Here is a 16,365-nt window from a genome sequence, read left to right as displayed (position 1 = left end):
ACTGTTATGAACATGAGATGCAGATAAAACAGTTAAAGTTAATGTCAGACTGTTTCTGCTGCAGAGAGAAAGAAAAGAGGAGAGGACTAGTTGATGTCTGATGAGTCAGTCTGACTGAAATGTTCATTTATAATCATTTAAATAATTAACAGGGTGTGGCTCATTGTTGTAATCTAAGACCTCAGAGGTTTAGTTTTTATTTCCAGTTGTGGTCACAGAGTCTCCTCATGTTGTTCTGAGCAGCAGTGATGAAGAAGAGAGTGAAGCACTGACACTGTCAGGAATCCTTAAAGAATATCTGTTCAATAAAAATGAAGTTATAAAAGTATAAGCGTGATGAACCAGTTTTTTAGAAGCTTTGCTCTAAAACCAGAGTGGACACATGGAAAGACTCAAACAAGAAAACTATTCCACTGCTTTTTTATATTTTATATCTACTGCTTGTTATGATTGATCACTTTACTGTAAACTCTTTAGTCCCCAGGTTTTGATCTGATCCTCTGAAGTTAACCTGCATCGGAGCAGGTTAGGAGTTCAGCATCAGTTACCATGGTGACTTACCCTGGTAACAAGTGAACCACTGTCATAGGACTGAAAATCCAGAGTTAAACCTGAAGTTACCTTGATAACCTCAAATCCTGCTGTACAGACCTCAGGACGGTCAATGTTAGGTTCAGTCAAGCCAGATAACTAAATGTTATCCTGGGTATGTTGAACTTGCTTTGTAGTACAGGCCTCTGGTCCCCTGAGGCTCCACAGACAGACAGACAGACAGACAGACAGACAGATGGACGGATGAATGGACAGAATGGATTGACATCGTTATTTATCTCTTCTTTTTTTTTCAGCTCTGACAGTGAAATTCCTCACAAAGCGCTTCATCAGTGAATATGATCCTCATCTAGGTGAGATTTCTTCTTTCATGTTCTCAGCAATTCAGAGGTGGAAAGTTACTCATGCGGTGCTACTCGCTACTCCCTCTATATGTATTGCACTTGTTTCTGAACTGCAGTATAAAGCTGGCAGTGACTGTTTTTTTTACACTTTTAAGTTTTACATAAATAAAAATCATCCAAGAGTTGGAAGATCATTGGCTCATCATGGACAATGACAATTTTTAGCTAAAACTTAAATTAATTTATGAATGAATAATTATTCATTGGTTAATCTCTCACTGGGTCCAGGCCACATCAGTTCAATGAATTTTTTCGGCCTTTTACTCATCAGACATCCTGCTGAGTCAGGCCCACCGCAGGCTGATCACACCCAGGGGTGTGGCCTCTCATGGAGGTTAAATGTTCTTCTGTGAGCATGACTGACACAATGTGAAGATAATCAGGAACACCTTGATTAACTGCCTCTGCTGCAAGGGAGAAGTATCACAGCTGCTGTGAGCTGCCGGAAGAAGGTGAAGACACAGATCTCTTAAGCAGAAGCATTTTATTGATGCATGATGCATTGAGGGTGATGAGCTACACAGTTAACAAGTTAAACACCTCAAATCTCTGACCTCTCTTCTGACAGGCGTCTTTAAACCCAGAATCCTCAAATGGAACAAGCTCATACATGTGGCTACTTCTATCTAAACATGAGTTGATGTCTTACCTGGCTCAGACTGTGACTCTGACTCTGACTCTCCATCCACCCTGAAGCTCTGTGCTGACCAGCTGTCTGCAGTGTTCATGAACATCTTTAACGCCTCACTGGAGACATGCCATGTGCCAGCTTGCTTCAAATCCTCCACCATCATCACAGTCCCCCAAAACCCAAGGACCACAGGACTTAATGACAACAGACCCACTGCCCTGACCTCTGTGGTTATGAAGTCATTTGAGCACTTTGCGATGACCCACCTCAAAACCATCACTGAGCCACTCCTGGACCCCCTGCAGTTCACCTACAGAGCCAACAAGTCTGTAGATGAGGCTGTCAACATGGCTCTCCACTTACTCCTCCAGCACCTGGACCCCTCAGGAACCTATGCCAGGATCCTGAAACAATAAGTTTCATCCTATTGTTGAATTTTTCTATTTACATTTAAGATATCTGACCTGTTTTGCTTGTTTCTTTGTTTATATTTATTTTCTTCTTACTATGTTTGTTGTCATGCACCAAAACACTAAAGTATCCTAAATTCTTTCAATGTTGAAAACCTACTTGGCAATAAACCAGATTCTGATTCTGATCACATGTGTGATGGATAAGGAAGCTCGTCCTAGCTGCCTCTATGTTCCACAGCTCCTCCAGGACATTTTCCTCCTCTCAATGCCCTCCCATCTCACTCAGCTGCTTGGTTTGACATATGGTTTTGGCAATCCTGGCAGCTTCATTTTGATGGCATATCTCCTCCCCCATAAGTTACTACAGTTCCACTGTCCTGGGACATGGTCCTGAGAGTTTCTGCTCCAACCCTAGACTCTTTGAGTATCATGTCTAACCTTACTTTGGCACATTTGTATTCCTCTGAAAGCTAGAGTTTGGGAGTGAAACAACTTGGTTTTCACACAGTCTTATGCTGCTGACTGGTAACCCCAATCACTTCCTGGTGTGTGAGCTGAACAGACTCTCTGACCTGTGATAGCCTGTGATTGGCCATATGAAGGGAAAGCAGTCCACATGGAAGGCTCCCCTGAGGGAGCAGTGTTGTTGATGTGCTTGAGGCCAGTGACTGAATCCTCCTTTATTTGTTGTGTATAATATAATAATAAGTCATTCGGGGCCATAGGGTCCCTACTGGATCTCCATCACACTGTACTTCCATTCATTAGCTGATATGATCGTGACACAGGTATTAGCAAATAGCATTCTATTGGTATTAAAAAGGTCTTTAAAGGTCTTGGGTTGGTGAACCTGCTGAAACCATGTTTCCAAATATTTTACTAAAAACCAAAAACTGGAGAAAAGTGAAAACAGGTTTGTTAATAAGAACTTTGTTTTTTTTCTATTTCATATAATCTAATCATCTGACGACCCCTCAGATTTCTCTGGTGACCCTTTAGAAGGGCCCAACCCTGTAGGTCGGGAACCACTGGACTAAACTAGCTCCCTAGTGTATATACATGAATGTATATGTATGATAAATATGTATGTCGAAGTATGTAAAGTAGCTGAAACTAGCTCCACCTTGACTGTAAAATGCTGCTGTATAATATTATCTAACAGTGTCAGACAGAATCAGTCACAGGGAACAAACCAGGACTTTCTCTGATGATACTTTAACTACCTACTTTGTGAGTACTTGTACTGTAATGGAGTTTTTACACGGTTGTATTGTACCTTATGGAGAGGATCTGAGTACTTCTTTCACAAATGTAACAGTGTCTTCTGTGTCCTTGGCCATGTAGAGGATGTCTACTCCTCAGAGGTGGTCGTGGACCAGCAGCCAGTCATGGTGAGAGTGATGGACACCTTTGACCAGGTATGAACCATAGTGAGACTATTGTGTTGACTGTCTGTGTGTGGTGGTACAGGAAGGTTTGAAGGTTTGCTGTAGCCCAGTTTACATGATTCTTTATTGTTTCCATAAAAAACATAAAGCCCACATCAGAAGAAATAAAGCATTTAAAAAAATCTTTAGATTCAGGCCCATTAATAATCAGCTATGCAACACACTGAACAAAGTATAACAATAACCTTCAATCAGTTTCCCTCCTGGTCTGACCAGTTGCCGTGTCTCTTCCTCACGAGGACACGAGGGATGTGGTGGCTTCACTCAGCCAGGTGTGCCACAACATGTATTTACAGTGAAAGTCCATTTCTGATTTTATTGTTGTTCTAGTCATCAGGAGCAGCTGGGCCGCCACATTGGTGGGCTGGTCAGAAACTCCGAAACACCAGCAACCAGAAATTAGACAATTCACCTCACTGCGGCACGGCAATAAAAGCCTTATTAAGAAATAAAGGGTTTCTGTCCACTGAAACGCTTTTAATTTGAAACAGTTGCAGGAAGTGTTGAATTTGTATTAGTGCATAATCACTCAACTAAAATGATGTAACAAGTAAAAATGTACAAATACCAATAATAAATGGTGAATAGTGAAAGAGGACATGAAAGATGTCAACAGATCAGCAGCAGAGTGTCAGTCTGTGTGTGAGGGGGCTGTTTGACAACTGAGGGGGGAGGGGCTCATATGAGTGTTTGATATATGATGAAGTGTCTTGAATAGAGGGCAGGGATTTCTGAGTGAGGCATGACCTCTGCTGGTTGACCCCAGGAAGTGTTTAGTGAAGACCACATCATGACTCCTCCTCGGCTCAGTCTGAACTCCTGCACAGAGAGACACATGAGCGTTGTCCTATCTTACAATGTGGCACCGGATTCATTTTCTCAGTCGCTTTGATGCAGTTCTCACATCAGAAAATCATTCTCACAGCTCTTAATGCAGTTCTCAAAACAGTTCATCATTTCCCCACACCAATTAACATTTCTCGTTGTATTTATACACGAATGTGCTGCAAAATGAAACACTGAAAATATCATAAAAACATCTAAAAATCAAGTATTTGCATCAAATGCAGTATAGAATAGTAAATTCTTGGATTTACCTCGTTCTAAATCTAAAGCTCTTCTGTCTTCCATAGGTTTGTATATACATTTTTAAAGTAACAGGACAGATCTGTTGAGAGGCTGAACTGTTCACAGTACAGTAAACACCAATGTAATGTTGAAACACAATATAGTTATTTTTCCAACATGTAACTGTTGGAACTGCAGTACAGTGTTGTGTCTGAGCAGGTTTTACTCTCTCTTTTCTGCATTTCTCTTTTTCTAAAGTAGTCAGGTTTTTATCAAAACATCAAAACAATCGGAGTCTAAGTCTGAAGCTCTGGTGAAAAGGTTTCATCCATTAGTGACAATGTTGAAGTGACTGACTGACTTTGCAGGTTTTGACACCTGAACAAGGTTTTGAATGTTTTAGAGGCTTTTGCACAGGTGATTTAGTTTTAGGAGAAATGCATTAAGTGTTTGGAGAACTGCATTAAGAGTTGTGAGAATGATGTTTCTGATGAGTGAATTGCATCAAAGCAATCGAGAAAAACTGTAATAAGCCTTCCATGTTATGTTTACACCTCTGCCATCCAGAGGCATGCTGGGATTGTGTACATCGTGTCTGTGTGTGTGTGTGTGTGTGTGTGTGTGTGTAGTATTCTACTCTGATTGAGAAAGCAATACATGATAAAGTTTATGGAAAAACATGACTGATTTAAGTCAAACTATATTTAGATTATATATTAATAAGTAAATATTTAAGTGATTTGTAGAATGAACTCTGGTGAGGTTCTTAAACTTACTAAATTTTAAGTAAACTTAGCAAGTGGATATAAGGTCAACATAACTTGAGGATGATTTATATTTACTTTATTTTTCAAGGCATCGGTTTCCTAGATGTTTAAAAGTAAGATCAACTTGTCACATTTTACAGTTTATTCTTTTTATTTATTCTGGTGTGGTTCTTTATGATGCAGTGGAAACACTTCACAAAGAGGATTTGGATATTATGGTTTGTTTAAAACGCCCCTGTGAGTCCAGCAGTCTGCTTTGTTTTGTGTGTGTGTGTGTGTGTGTCTGTGTGTGTGTCTGTGTGTGTGAAGGAGGGTCCAGTGAACAGTGAGCGTTATCTGTCCTGGGCCAACGCCTTCCTCGTGGTCTACAGCATTGACTGCATGGAGAGCTTTAAAGGCAGCCAGCTGTATCTGCAGATTCTCTCCCTGCACAACAAGACCTTCAGGCCTCGAACTCCCATCATCCTGCTGGGCAACAAGCTGGACATGGACAGATACAGGCTGGTATCTGTGTGTGTGTGATATAAGTAGAAAGCCTCACAGGTTTTTACATCCTCCTCCTCCTCTACAAATATCAGTCAGTGTCAGTATGTGGACGGTGGTTCAGGACACCGATACGGCACGGACACCTTGTCTACGATTGAAGTTATAAGAAACAGTGACAGTGTTTTTGCAGCAGAAGGAAACAGAGGTCAGGACAGGGTTCAGCTCAGTCCAGTCTCAGTGTTCAAGGGGAATAAAAACAGGTTTAAACTAAGATGTCTTCACTCTACCAAACAAACCACTTCAAGAGATTCTAGGATTGTGAACCTAGGAAACGTCCTGTCTGGTCAACATGCTAACATGCTAACATGCTAACATGCTAACATGCTAACATGCTAACATGTCAAATGAGCGTGGCCATTCTACAGTGGGAACACTCCACAAATTAGATTCTGCAGCTCACCGTCTATGTCCAGTACCGGCGAATGAAGTGTGAGTAGGAACACCTGTGGACAGGTGAGAGGTCCTACATTTTCAATAGAAGATTTTATTTAACTTCATTTAACAGCTATTCTGTGCCACGTCAAAAACAACATGCGTTAGAAGTCTCCATGAAAAGCAAGTTAGGAGCTACTTTAAGCCTTAAGATGCTTTGTGAATACGGGCTGATCAATGGAGAGCTGCAGTGATGGTTGTCACACTGCACTAACATAAAGTTTACTCTAACATAAACAGTAATGAGGAGCTTCATCAGTGTGAACCCTTTGTTGAGTGTACAGGTGTGTTGTTGTGTTGTTTCTCAGACAGGTGAGTCAGTGTGACGGTCAGGCCCTGGCGTCTCGTTTTGGCTGTTTGTTCTTCGAGGTGTCGGCCTGTCTGGACTTCATGTCTGTGCAGCATGTCTTCCACGAGGCTGTGAGGAGGGCGAGGTCAGAGGGGGGGCACGGTCGTCTGGCATCAGCCGTCTACGTCAGTGAGGACAAGGCGCTCATTGGTGTCCCGTCCTTCACCACTCCCTACAAGGAGCTGCCGGCCCCCACCACTGCCAAGCTGGTGACTGTGAAGACATCCAGAGCTCAGAGGAAACGGAGGGCCACCACACTAACCCTGCTCAAGGGCCTCAAGATTTTCTGACCCCCCAACACTCTCCACGCTGTGAAAGACTTATTAGATAACAGTGAATAACATGAAGAGCTGTATATGTACATCTGACCAATGAAAAACCAGAACAAACAAACAAACAAACAAACAAACAAACAAACAAACAAACAAACAAACACTCTCCTCTGTCTCCTCTTGTCGTGTGTATGATTCTTCATGTCAAGACCACAAAGACACACAGTTGTTGCAGAGACTGGAGAGGCAGCAGCACGGGGCTTTTCACCCTAAGTGGACGTTTGGATAAGAACCCATCACATGTGGTCAGAGAACATGTCATACAGTTTAATGTGCTTCAAGAAGAGTCTGTCTTATTAACCTGTGATAACTTTATTTAGCGCTTCACTGAGAATTGCTTACAGGAGTCTTTGCCAAGACAACAGCAGCAGCAACACAAAACACAGAGGTCATAGTCCGTAACAGAGACTTTAAACTAATATTAAAATAGAAAAGAACAGTCCAGTGTCAAACAGATATGATCTGAAGAAAATGTAAAGTTGATAAAATGACAGCAGTCAATAGAGTGCAATACACTAATACACTGCATGAGATACTGTGATGGATTAAAACTCTTATATACATGATACCATCATAATCAAATATCACTAATAATCAGTCAATACAATTTTGACCAAATGAAAATTGAAAGTTCCTGAAGTTTAAGATCTGACTCGTTCCACCACGAGGGAGCAGCTTCAGTCAAAGAACTTTGTTCTTACCACTGATGTGTAGAAAGCTGCAATACATCATTTGATCTGTTGTCAATAACTAATCATCATGTATGGAGAAAGACAATCACATCAGAAGAACGAGCTACATGGACGGAGACACAGAAACATCAGATTGATTGATTGATTGATCTGATCTGAGAGTGTATTTGTACCCAGGTGAGAACAGTCACACGATATTCAAATATTTACACCTGGCAGCCCCACCCCCTCACCTCTTGATCCACAAAAACTCCTTTAATGTTATCAGGTGCAAATAGCATGGTTAGCTATGCTTGTTTCTGCCATGATATTTACACTGTGTTCACACCAGGGTGTAAAACACATTCACACCAGGGTGTAAATATCATCTTTAATAATGTATTGATGTTTGAATGTTGTAGGCAGATGGAGCCAGCAGGGGGAGCACTCCTCAGCACATACATATATTCAACAACTGGTAAAGGTGATCACTTCCTGTCATTAAACCATCAGTTTATATCAGAGTGCTGTTGATTTGATGTGATGTCCACCCCTGTAAAGTCTTCCTTAAAGAAAACCATCACAGTTTCTCCAGAAATGATTTTATTAGTTAATGATGGCGAACACACACACACACACATGCACACACACATATCGAGATGACATCACAGTTATTATCTTCTTATCCAGTTCAGTTTATGGGGAAAACATGAATCTCTCTCGTGTCTGTGTGGTGGAGTCTCAATGTGGTTAGCTTGGCTTAGCATAAAAACACAGGGAAACAGCTAACCTGCCTCTGTCCATGCTGTCTAATGAACAGTACTGTGTCGGTGAGGAGCTTCACTTTCAGTCAGCGAACAGCTTCACTATGACATACACTAAGTGTCACTGAATAAACTGAAGTCATACTTGTTGGCAGGGGCAGATTGGGTTAGGTGGTATTTATTGATCAACCCTTCAGCGCTGAGCAGCGTCTGTGGCTACAGGTGGTCAGATACTGTCAGTGAGCACAGGTCTCAGTATCACACAGGACTCAGTATCACACAGGACTCAGTATCACACAGGACTCAGTATCACACAGGACTCAGTATCACACAGGACTCAGTATCACACAGGTCTCTGTATCACACAGGACTCAGTATCACACAGGACTCAGTATCACACAGGTCTCTGTATCACACAGGACTCAGTATCACACAGGACTCAGTATCACACAGGTCTCAGACATGATGGTAGTACACCACCACCTCACTGCAACAACAAGATTCCCTGAAGCTGTGAACAGTAGTTGCTGCCGTTACGGAAGAAATAAAACCTTTTTTTTTTTTTTTTTTAACATTTTTGTTTAGTACAAACAAGGTACAGGTGTTAATCAGCTATTGGCTGGCAGAGCCAGGTTAACAGTCTTTATGCTAAGCTATGCTAGCTGTCTCTTAGCTGTAGCTTCATATTTACCATTAAGACATGAGAGTGGTATCAGTGTGAACTGTTTCAATGAAAGCAAATCAGTATATTTCTCAATATAATGAACAAAGTCTGATCTGAGCATTTGAGTGAATAATCACACATATCTAACATTCTGCCTGAATATTTGTTTTTCATCTCTAGAAGCTGGCAGTGAAGGTGGAGGTAAAGTTTTCAGACTGTCAAACATGTTGTTTTACAGATGTAACACAGGGTCACGTCATATGAACTCCTCTGGAGGAGAATCATTCTGAGGTTATTCACTGTAATGTGAACCCTTCACTCTATTGTCTTTACTTCATGAGATGACAGCTCAGCAGCTGACACCACTACGTCTTTCTCCACCTGCTCCTCCACCTGCTCCTCCACCTGTTCCTCCACCTGCTCCTCTTCCTGTTCCTCTTCCTGTTCCTCTTCCTGTTGCTCCACCTGTGGTGCAGGATCTGAGTACAGGCAAGAGGTGTTGCCATCTTTCCATGTGACCAGGATGTTTCCTGCTCTGAGTTCGTTCACCTCTCCGTTTCCGTTCAGTAGCCTGTCAGGAGAGGATGATGATGGAGTTGATGGTTTGCTTCTGCAGTCGTCTCTGAGTGGTGAGATGATCTGCAGCTCCTCATCTCCACTCTTCTTAACCAGAGATGCTGCTGCTTTGTACTGAGCTATCTTCTTTCTGTTCCTGTGGGAAACAGGCAAGGGACTGTCAGTCAGCAGCTTCACTGTGTAAGTCAAGTCAGTATGACATACATTAAGTGTCATTGAATAAATTGAAGTCATACTTGTTGGCCATGGCTCCCATTCCCAGTAGCAGAAAACCAACCAACAGGCAGACAAAGGCCAGTCCCAGCAGCACAAACTTCCATGTGGTTGCTGCAACAAGAATACAATACTCTGCTCAATATATATGATTGTATACACACTCACACACACATATATATGTCTATATATATATATATTTATATTATAAATGTGGTTATGTTGTTTAACTCATCCAGGATCATGACCCTGGTCTTTCTGATACAGCTAACAGAGCTGGAGAATCTATGTGTTAATCTTGGATAAATGTACCATTGATGGTGAGCTCTTATTTTGAAAAGTTAGTGAGATGGAAACAATGATCAGCATTCATATGACCTGCTGAGTGCTGATCATGTGACTCTACTCGTACTATTTTTTTTTTCTTTTTATGAAATCTAGACTTTAGAGATTAAACAGACATTAGAGATTTGGAGATTAAACAGGTTTTCAACAAACTGGCTTTAATAATCAATATTATTAATAATCAATGATCATCTATCATTTACATATTGTTTATGAAACATCAATAAAAAGAGTAAAGTATACATTTTTTGCACCTGTCTCTTTTTATGAGAGCATCCCAGAGTACATCCTGATTGACTGTTCAAATGTCCGGATTAAATTTCTTTTATTTGATCCTGATATTTTCTCATTCCAGTGAAAGTGAAACTGTGGTGATGCAGGTACCTGTCAGTCAGCTGGATGAGTGAGAGGAGTGTGCTTTTGACAGCTTAGCAGATAAATGATAAAGAAGTGAGTCAGTTCTTTAGGAACACAGAAGAGACTTCTCTCTGAGGATGAGACTGTGCTCAGCCTCAGACACCAGTCTGAACCACTGAGTGATCCGTGTCTGACAGGTGACTAACTAGCATCAGATGCTAGCTGTAGCTTTCAGAACAGTCTGAGGTGAGTGATATCTGCAGCACTTACAATCCTCTGTGCGATAGTACCAGCGCAGATACTGTCTCTGTTCCTCTGTCATGGCTGCACTCTCACCGACCTGCTCCTCTTCATCCTGAAACTCATCTGCATCATCAGACGCCCTCCTGAGTCCTGAAGACAGACAGACAGACAGGCAGACAGACAGGCAGACAGACAGGCAGGCAGACAGACAGACAGACAGGCAGACAGACAGACAGGAAGACAGACAGGCAGGCAGACAGACAGACAGGCAGACAGACAGACAGACAGACAGACAGGCAGGCAGGCAGACAGACAGACAGACACACAGACAGACAGACAGGCAGGCAGACAGACAGACAGACAGGCAGGCAGTCAGACAGACAGACACACAGACAGGCAGACAGACAGACAGACACACAGACAGACAGACAGACAGACAGACAGACAGGCAGACAGGCAGACAGACAGACAGACAAGTTATGGACATGTTTAATACAGCCAGCAGACACAGATCAACATAACGATTCATGTGATATGATGTCTGTATCATCTGATGAGTCTCAGTCCACTGTTCCCTCTTTTAGCTCTGTGTTTGGTCTCCACCAGCTCTTGAGGGAAATATCTGTCTCTGTGTTCACCAGCTGCTCTGTGACTGTATCTGTTTGCTTTTTGCTGCTGATCAGGTAGAGGCTGTTTACAGATGTTTCTATGAAAACAGCTGCTTCTGCTGGAAACAACGTTTTGGGACCAAAACACGACATTTACAGACCCAACAGCTAAAACACTGAGAAGTGATCATTACTAGTGATCATTATAAGTTTATCACTCTTACATTACATGTGTTTGATCCATTGTTAATATAGATAGATAGATAGATAGATAGATAGATAGATAGATAGATAGATAGATAGATAGATAGATAGATAGATAGATAGATAGAAATAATAAAAGCTAATAATAAACATTCATAGTTCAACAGTGATGTGTGCAGCATGCATCTTTTTCAATTAATCTCAAATGTAAATACTTAAACTCCGTCATCTTAATCAACATAAGGGCAGGATGATAAAACAACGGCTTTATCATTTTCACTTCAGTTTATTAATCACAACTAAACTAGATTAGGTCAAACTCCTTTAAAGAGGAGGACGCAGAGACTCAGTACTCAGCCCCTCTCTGCAGGTTCAGCTCAGCTGTACAGTCATGCTGTCTAATGAGTGTGTGACTGATTCCCATCAGTGTCTCACTCACTCACTGCTTGGTGTCTTGCCTTTAGTATAATGTTAAGTCACTAAATATATTGTATATTGTATTTTTACTTCACAACATTAATTTCATAACTTTTGTTACAGGGTTCTTTGCAGATTATTAATATAAAATATGGTCAAACAAATAATGATGTACTGTATTATTATAGATATAATAGATTATGATGAGACCTTTCTGTTTCTGTAATCCTCCCTGACTTACTGAGTTTTTCCTGGCAGATGTCCCCCTCGTCCAGAGATCTCCACTTGGACTGTTTGCTGTTGTAAGTCAGAATCACACGTTGGCCATCTACTGACAGCAGCATTGACGTGTTCCTGCTGATCAGTCTGTCCCTGTCACAGTCCCACAGTAACCTTGAAGCACCACCCTCCGGCTCCTGGCAGGACAAGGTCCGGACCGGCTCCGTCTGCTGGGCCGACAAACATCTGGATGTTGCGACACACATCAGCTTGCCCTGAGTGATCCAGACCCACTGTTGATACACAGAGTCCAGGTTGCACCCTTTCAGCAGGACTTCACCTGTAGCTGCAGAGTCTTCCAGACACAGGCTGCGCTGGGTGTTGTGGATCATGAACGCCCTCCCCCCTGCAAGTGTCGTGAGAATAACAGCTTTAGATTAAATGATGCTACTATATAAATCATATGTGTGTAAATTCTGTGTGTGAATGAAGCATCACTTTACCTGACAGGAGGAGAAACAGCATGATCCAGATGTCAAACATATCTATAGAGGAAGGGGCGTTAGAAATCTGAGAAATTTCAACCTTTTCATTAAAGACAGAAGACTGGAAGATAGTGTATTCATTTTTAGTGTGAGACCTGATGGCAGGAGCAGAAAACCAGCTGCTTAACACATTTTCTGTAAAATATATCCAGTATGATGCAAATCACTAACTAACCTTTAAGAACTACGCTGGCCCTGAATTCTCAATGCATTCTCAAAACACATGCAAACAGACAATACAGAAACAAATTCAGAAAACATCTTCATCAATTTGACAACACATGTGCTGCAAATACTCACAACAGAATGAAAGTGATGAACCTGTGAGCAACCGTGGTACCCCCTCATCACTTTGTAGTGTCCCCTGGAAACACTTCTGTTGTCTTGTGAGTATTTGCAGTGTGGTTGTGTATTTGCTTTTGTTGTGACTGTTTGCATGTGTTTTCTTATGTTGCAGTGCATTGCGCTCACAGGGCCACTGTAAATGTCCTTGCCACAGTCACACCATTGCTCTAACAGGCCAGGCTATGAAAATGTAGCTAAGCTAGCATTTTTTTCCAACAGCACAAGCTGTCCAAGTATAACAGACTTTATCAGGTTTTCTGTGTGAATACATCACAGAAAAAGAAACTGATGAATGAAAGGATCTTTTCTGTCTTTTTATCTTCACTATTTAAAAATCTAATTCATTGTGCAGCTACTGGACACTTTTAAGGTGGCATGTTTTTTTCTGTTACTCAATCCATGAATTAACGTTGTGAATTAATCACTACACCTTAAATGTCCATATGACAACTTTGAACATGTCATTTGTTTTTATTGGCTCTCTACATGACATACACTTTAGTGATGATCAGATCTTCAAGATCTTAAAAACTGTAAATTAATTTCAACCAGATCATAGAAACTGAGAATATTCTGTTTCTTCACCAGCAGCACTACACCTGTGTAAGTGAAGTGAGCCCAGTACTGGCTGACACACACTGCCCGCTCTCATGCACACCCTGAATTACAGGCGTAGAGAGAGGGCCGGTAGAGACTGACACTACCAGTAATAACCTTATGGAGGTTTTGGACTGTCAAAACCAGACCATTGATATGGTGGCCCATTGGGATTTGTCCTTGGGTGGTGCACTTGTGTAGTACACCAGTGATTGGAGTGAATATCAATAGGTAAGAAAAATCGTAATCTTAGCTTGTTAAAGCTAACGTTCTCTCTCCCCCTTTCACCTCTGCTGGGTGTAACCACATGCCTCCAGTTTAACTGTCTGTCATGTACTCTGTTGCTACTAGTGCAGTGTCTGTTGGAACTAGTTGGACAGAAGTGCCACTAGTTGCTGAAGAAGAGTGACTAATAAGAGTTTTTGTTCAGCTAGTCAAACAAAACGCTGAACAAGTGTGACCACAACTAGTGCTTACAAAGACCATATGAGTGGAAACTGACATCTGATATGAAGGAGATGGAAGAAATGTTCAAACATGTTTACAGACGCCATGAGTCTGATGCAATAAGAAATGAACTTTTAACAATCTGCTAATCCCATGACCACACACAGGTGGAGAGCACAAGGTTAACAAATTTACTGACACAACTTCCCCCTTCACAAGAATCTGCAGCATCCACAAAACTAGAAATAATTATAGTTTACTTATCACAAGTGGAGCTCATCACTCAGTGGATCTTTATATCATAGTGCACTTTGTTCAACCATGACATTAGAGCTTTTTACCTGTGTGGATTCAGGTACTCACCTGTGTGATGTTCAGTCTGTGGCCGAGAAGAGAAGGAGGAACCTCTGACTGATCACTGCACACAAATAAAAATCTTTCCAAAGTTCATGGGGCGGAGCTTCAGATCATGTCATCACTCTGCTCTGACTCTGAATACAGAGTGTGGCATAGACTTCACAGACAGTGGATATATGACAGTGTGTGTGGGTTGTCTAAACTGTTTAGTGATCTCAGGGAGAACCTCTGAGTCTCAGTCTTTTCGTGTGTTTGTAGCAGCTGAACATGATGTTGTTCCGCACTGACTTTCAGTCACTGTTCAGACAGATTCCAGGTCACTGACCTGTGGCTTGTTACTCTTTAGACAGCCTCGCACTGACCTTGTGTTTGCTGTTTGTGAGGGTGTATGACTCATCGGTCAACTGCCTGCACACACACACACACACACACACACCACACACACACACTCACACACAAACACACACACACTCACATAAAGCTGCATTGAGTTGTAAAAGGATTTTATTTTTATAGCAGAGGTGTGGAGAGGTGAAGAACCTCAGTGTCATGAAGGAATGAAGAGGAGCAGGAGAAGGAGCAAGAAGAGAAGGAGGAAAACATATCAGACAAATTATTCAAACAAGAGAATCAGTGATTGTCACAGATAAACTGTAAAAGTTCACGGACCAGCTCAGTGAACTGTGCTAACAGGACTGTCAGGGATCATTACTGCAACTCCCTCTGCTAGACATTTAGAGTTACTGCACAGATGAAGCTTTTTATTTCAGCGCTGCTGCTTCATATAAACTCAGCCGTACAGTTCATCACAGAAGTGTGGATGGAGCCAATCCCATCTGACATCATGTTTAGATTGAAATCTGATGTTGGATTAATAATCTGAACCACACTCAGTTACAGAGGAACATTTTAACTTTCATAACACAGAGATCTTAGCTGTTTAAGACACACCACCACATACTGTGATCCCAACATCAGTCTGGGACCTGTGTTCTCATTTCTCCATTCACCTCTCTACAGGGAACACATGATGAACACATGATGAACACATGATGATGATGTGTCTGTGGATGACATATGACATTTATAGATGCTGATTGTGTGATATGGCAGAAGATTACAAGAGCTACAATGTAGATTAAACAGTAGGATTTAACACATAATAAATGGTCTATAAACAGGAATGAATAAAATCGTGAGTCTAGAAACATTCTGGCAGCATTAACCGAGAGAAATTACCTCATTCTCTTAAAATTTTGTAAATTTAATTTTATGGTGTTTAACACCTTTTCAGCATGAATTTTAAAGGATAGAAGAGTAGAGTTTTTGAATATCATACACACCATAGTTTTTGTATTCAATAAGAAACCAGATTTAGTGAGCCTGTCCTGCACAGGGCTCATTCCAGATGTAAAAAGGAAGGAGGCCTCTGGGATGTCTTAAGCACATGTAAAAATGACATGTTATGTTCATGTCTGCACATGCATTAGGTAAGTCCTTGATATAAAGTGTAAATAATATTGGTCCAAGAATAGAACCTTGTGGAACCCCTACAGAACAGTCAAGGTATCGGGATTTGGTGCCATCAACACACACACATTACTTTCTGTATGTTGGTAGAAAGAACTATTCCTTCCTATTACTGCTATATTACTGCTAAACATTTTCTAAATCCGACAACTGAATTTCATACTGTTTTTTAGATAAAGAGAGAGAAAATAACATCTGTTTTCAGTGTTTTGCAGTGCAGTCTTTTCTGCCTGTTATCATTATGCACAATTACTTGAATGACTGAGGAACAGTCTTGAACTCAGCCCTATACTGCAAACAAATAGGCTCAAAGACAAAGAC

At 41.3% G+C, this 16,365-nt stretch overlaps 2 protein-coding genes across 2 annotated transcripts in view; one reads left to right on the top strand and one right to left on the bottom strand.

The window, feature by feature from the left end:
* Nucleotides 1–8,135, top strand: part of rasl12 (RAS-like, family 12) — a 10,606-nt gene extending 2,471 nt beyond the window's left edge. Inside the window, exons 2-5 of the mRNA XM_056382968.1 lie at nt 849–905; nt 3,345–3,418; nt 5,593–5,783; nt 6,570–8,135. Of these exons, the coding sequence (XP_056238943.1) occupies nt 849–905; nt 3,345–3,418; nt 5,593–5,783; nt 6,570–6,900 (653 nt within the window). The 3' untranslated portion in view covers nt 6,901–8,135. The remainder of the gene's footprint in view (nt 1–848; nt 906–3,344; nt 3,419–5,592; nt 5,784–6,569) is intronic.
* An 831-nt stretch (nt 8,136–8,966) lies between these two features.
* On the bottom strand, nt 8,967–14,635 carry si:cabz01068815.1 (solute carrier family 51 subunit beta). Its single transcript, XM_056382956.1, has 6 exons — nt 14,521–14,635; nt 12,727–12,768; nt 12,246–12,629; nt 10,803–10,925; nt 9,854–9,944; nt 8,967–9,753 (listed from the first exon to the last, which is right to left on the bottom strand). The coding sequence occupies exons 2-6, from the start codon at nt 12,764–12,766 to the stop codon at nt 9,357–9,359; spliced, it is 1,035 nt and encodes a 344-aa protein (XP_056238931.1). The 5' UTR covers nt 12,767–12,768; nt 14,521–14,635; the 3' UTR covers nt 8,967–9,356.
* Between the last annotated feature and the right edge of the window lie 1,730 nt (nt 14,636–16,365).

The sequence above is a fragment of the Seriola aureovittata genome, chromosome 1, assembly GCF_021018895.1.
Source record: "Seriola aureovittata isolate HTS-2021-v1 ecotype China chromosome 1, ASM2101889v1, whole genome shotgun sequence".
Lineage (NCBI taxonomy): Eukaryota > Metazoa > Chordata > Actinopteri > Carangiformes > Carangidae > Seriola > Seriola aureovittata.
Note: the sequence above shows the minus strand (reverse complement) of the source record. Positions and strands in the feature narration are given on the sequence as shown.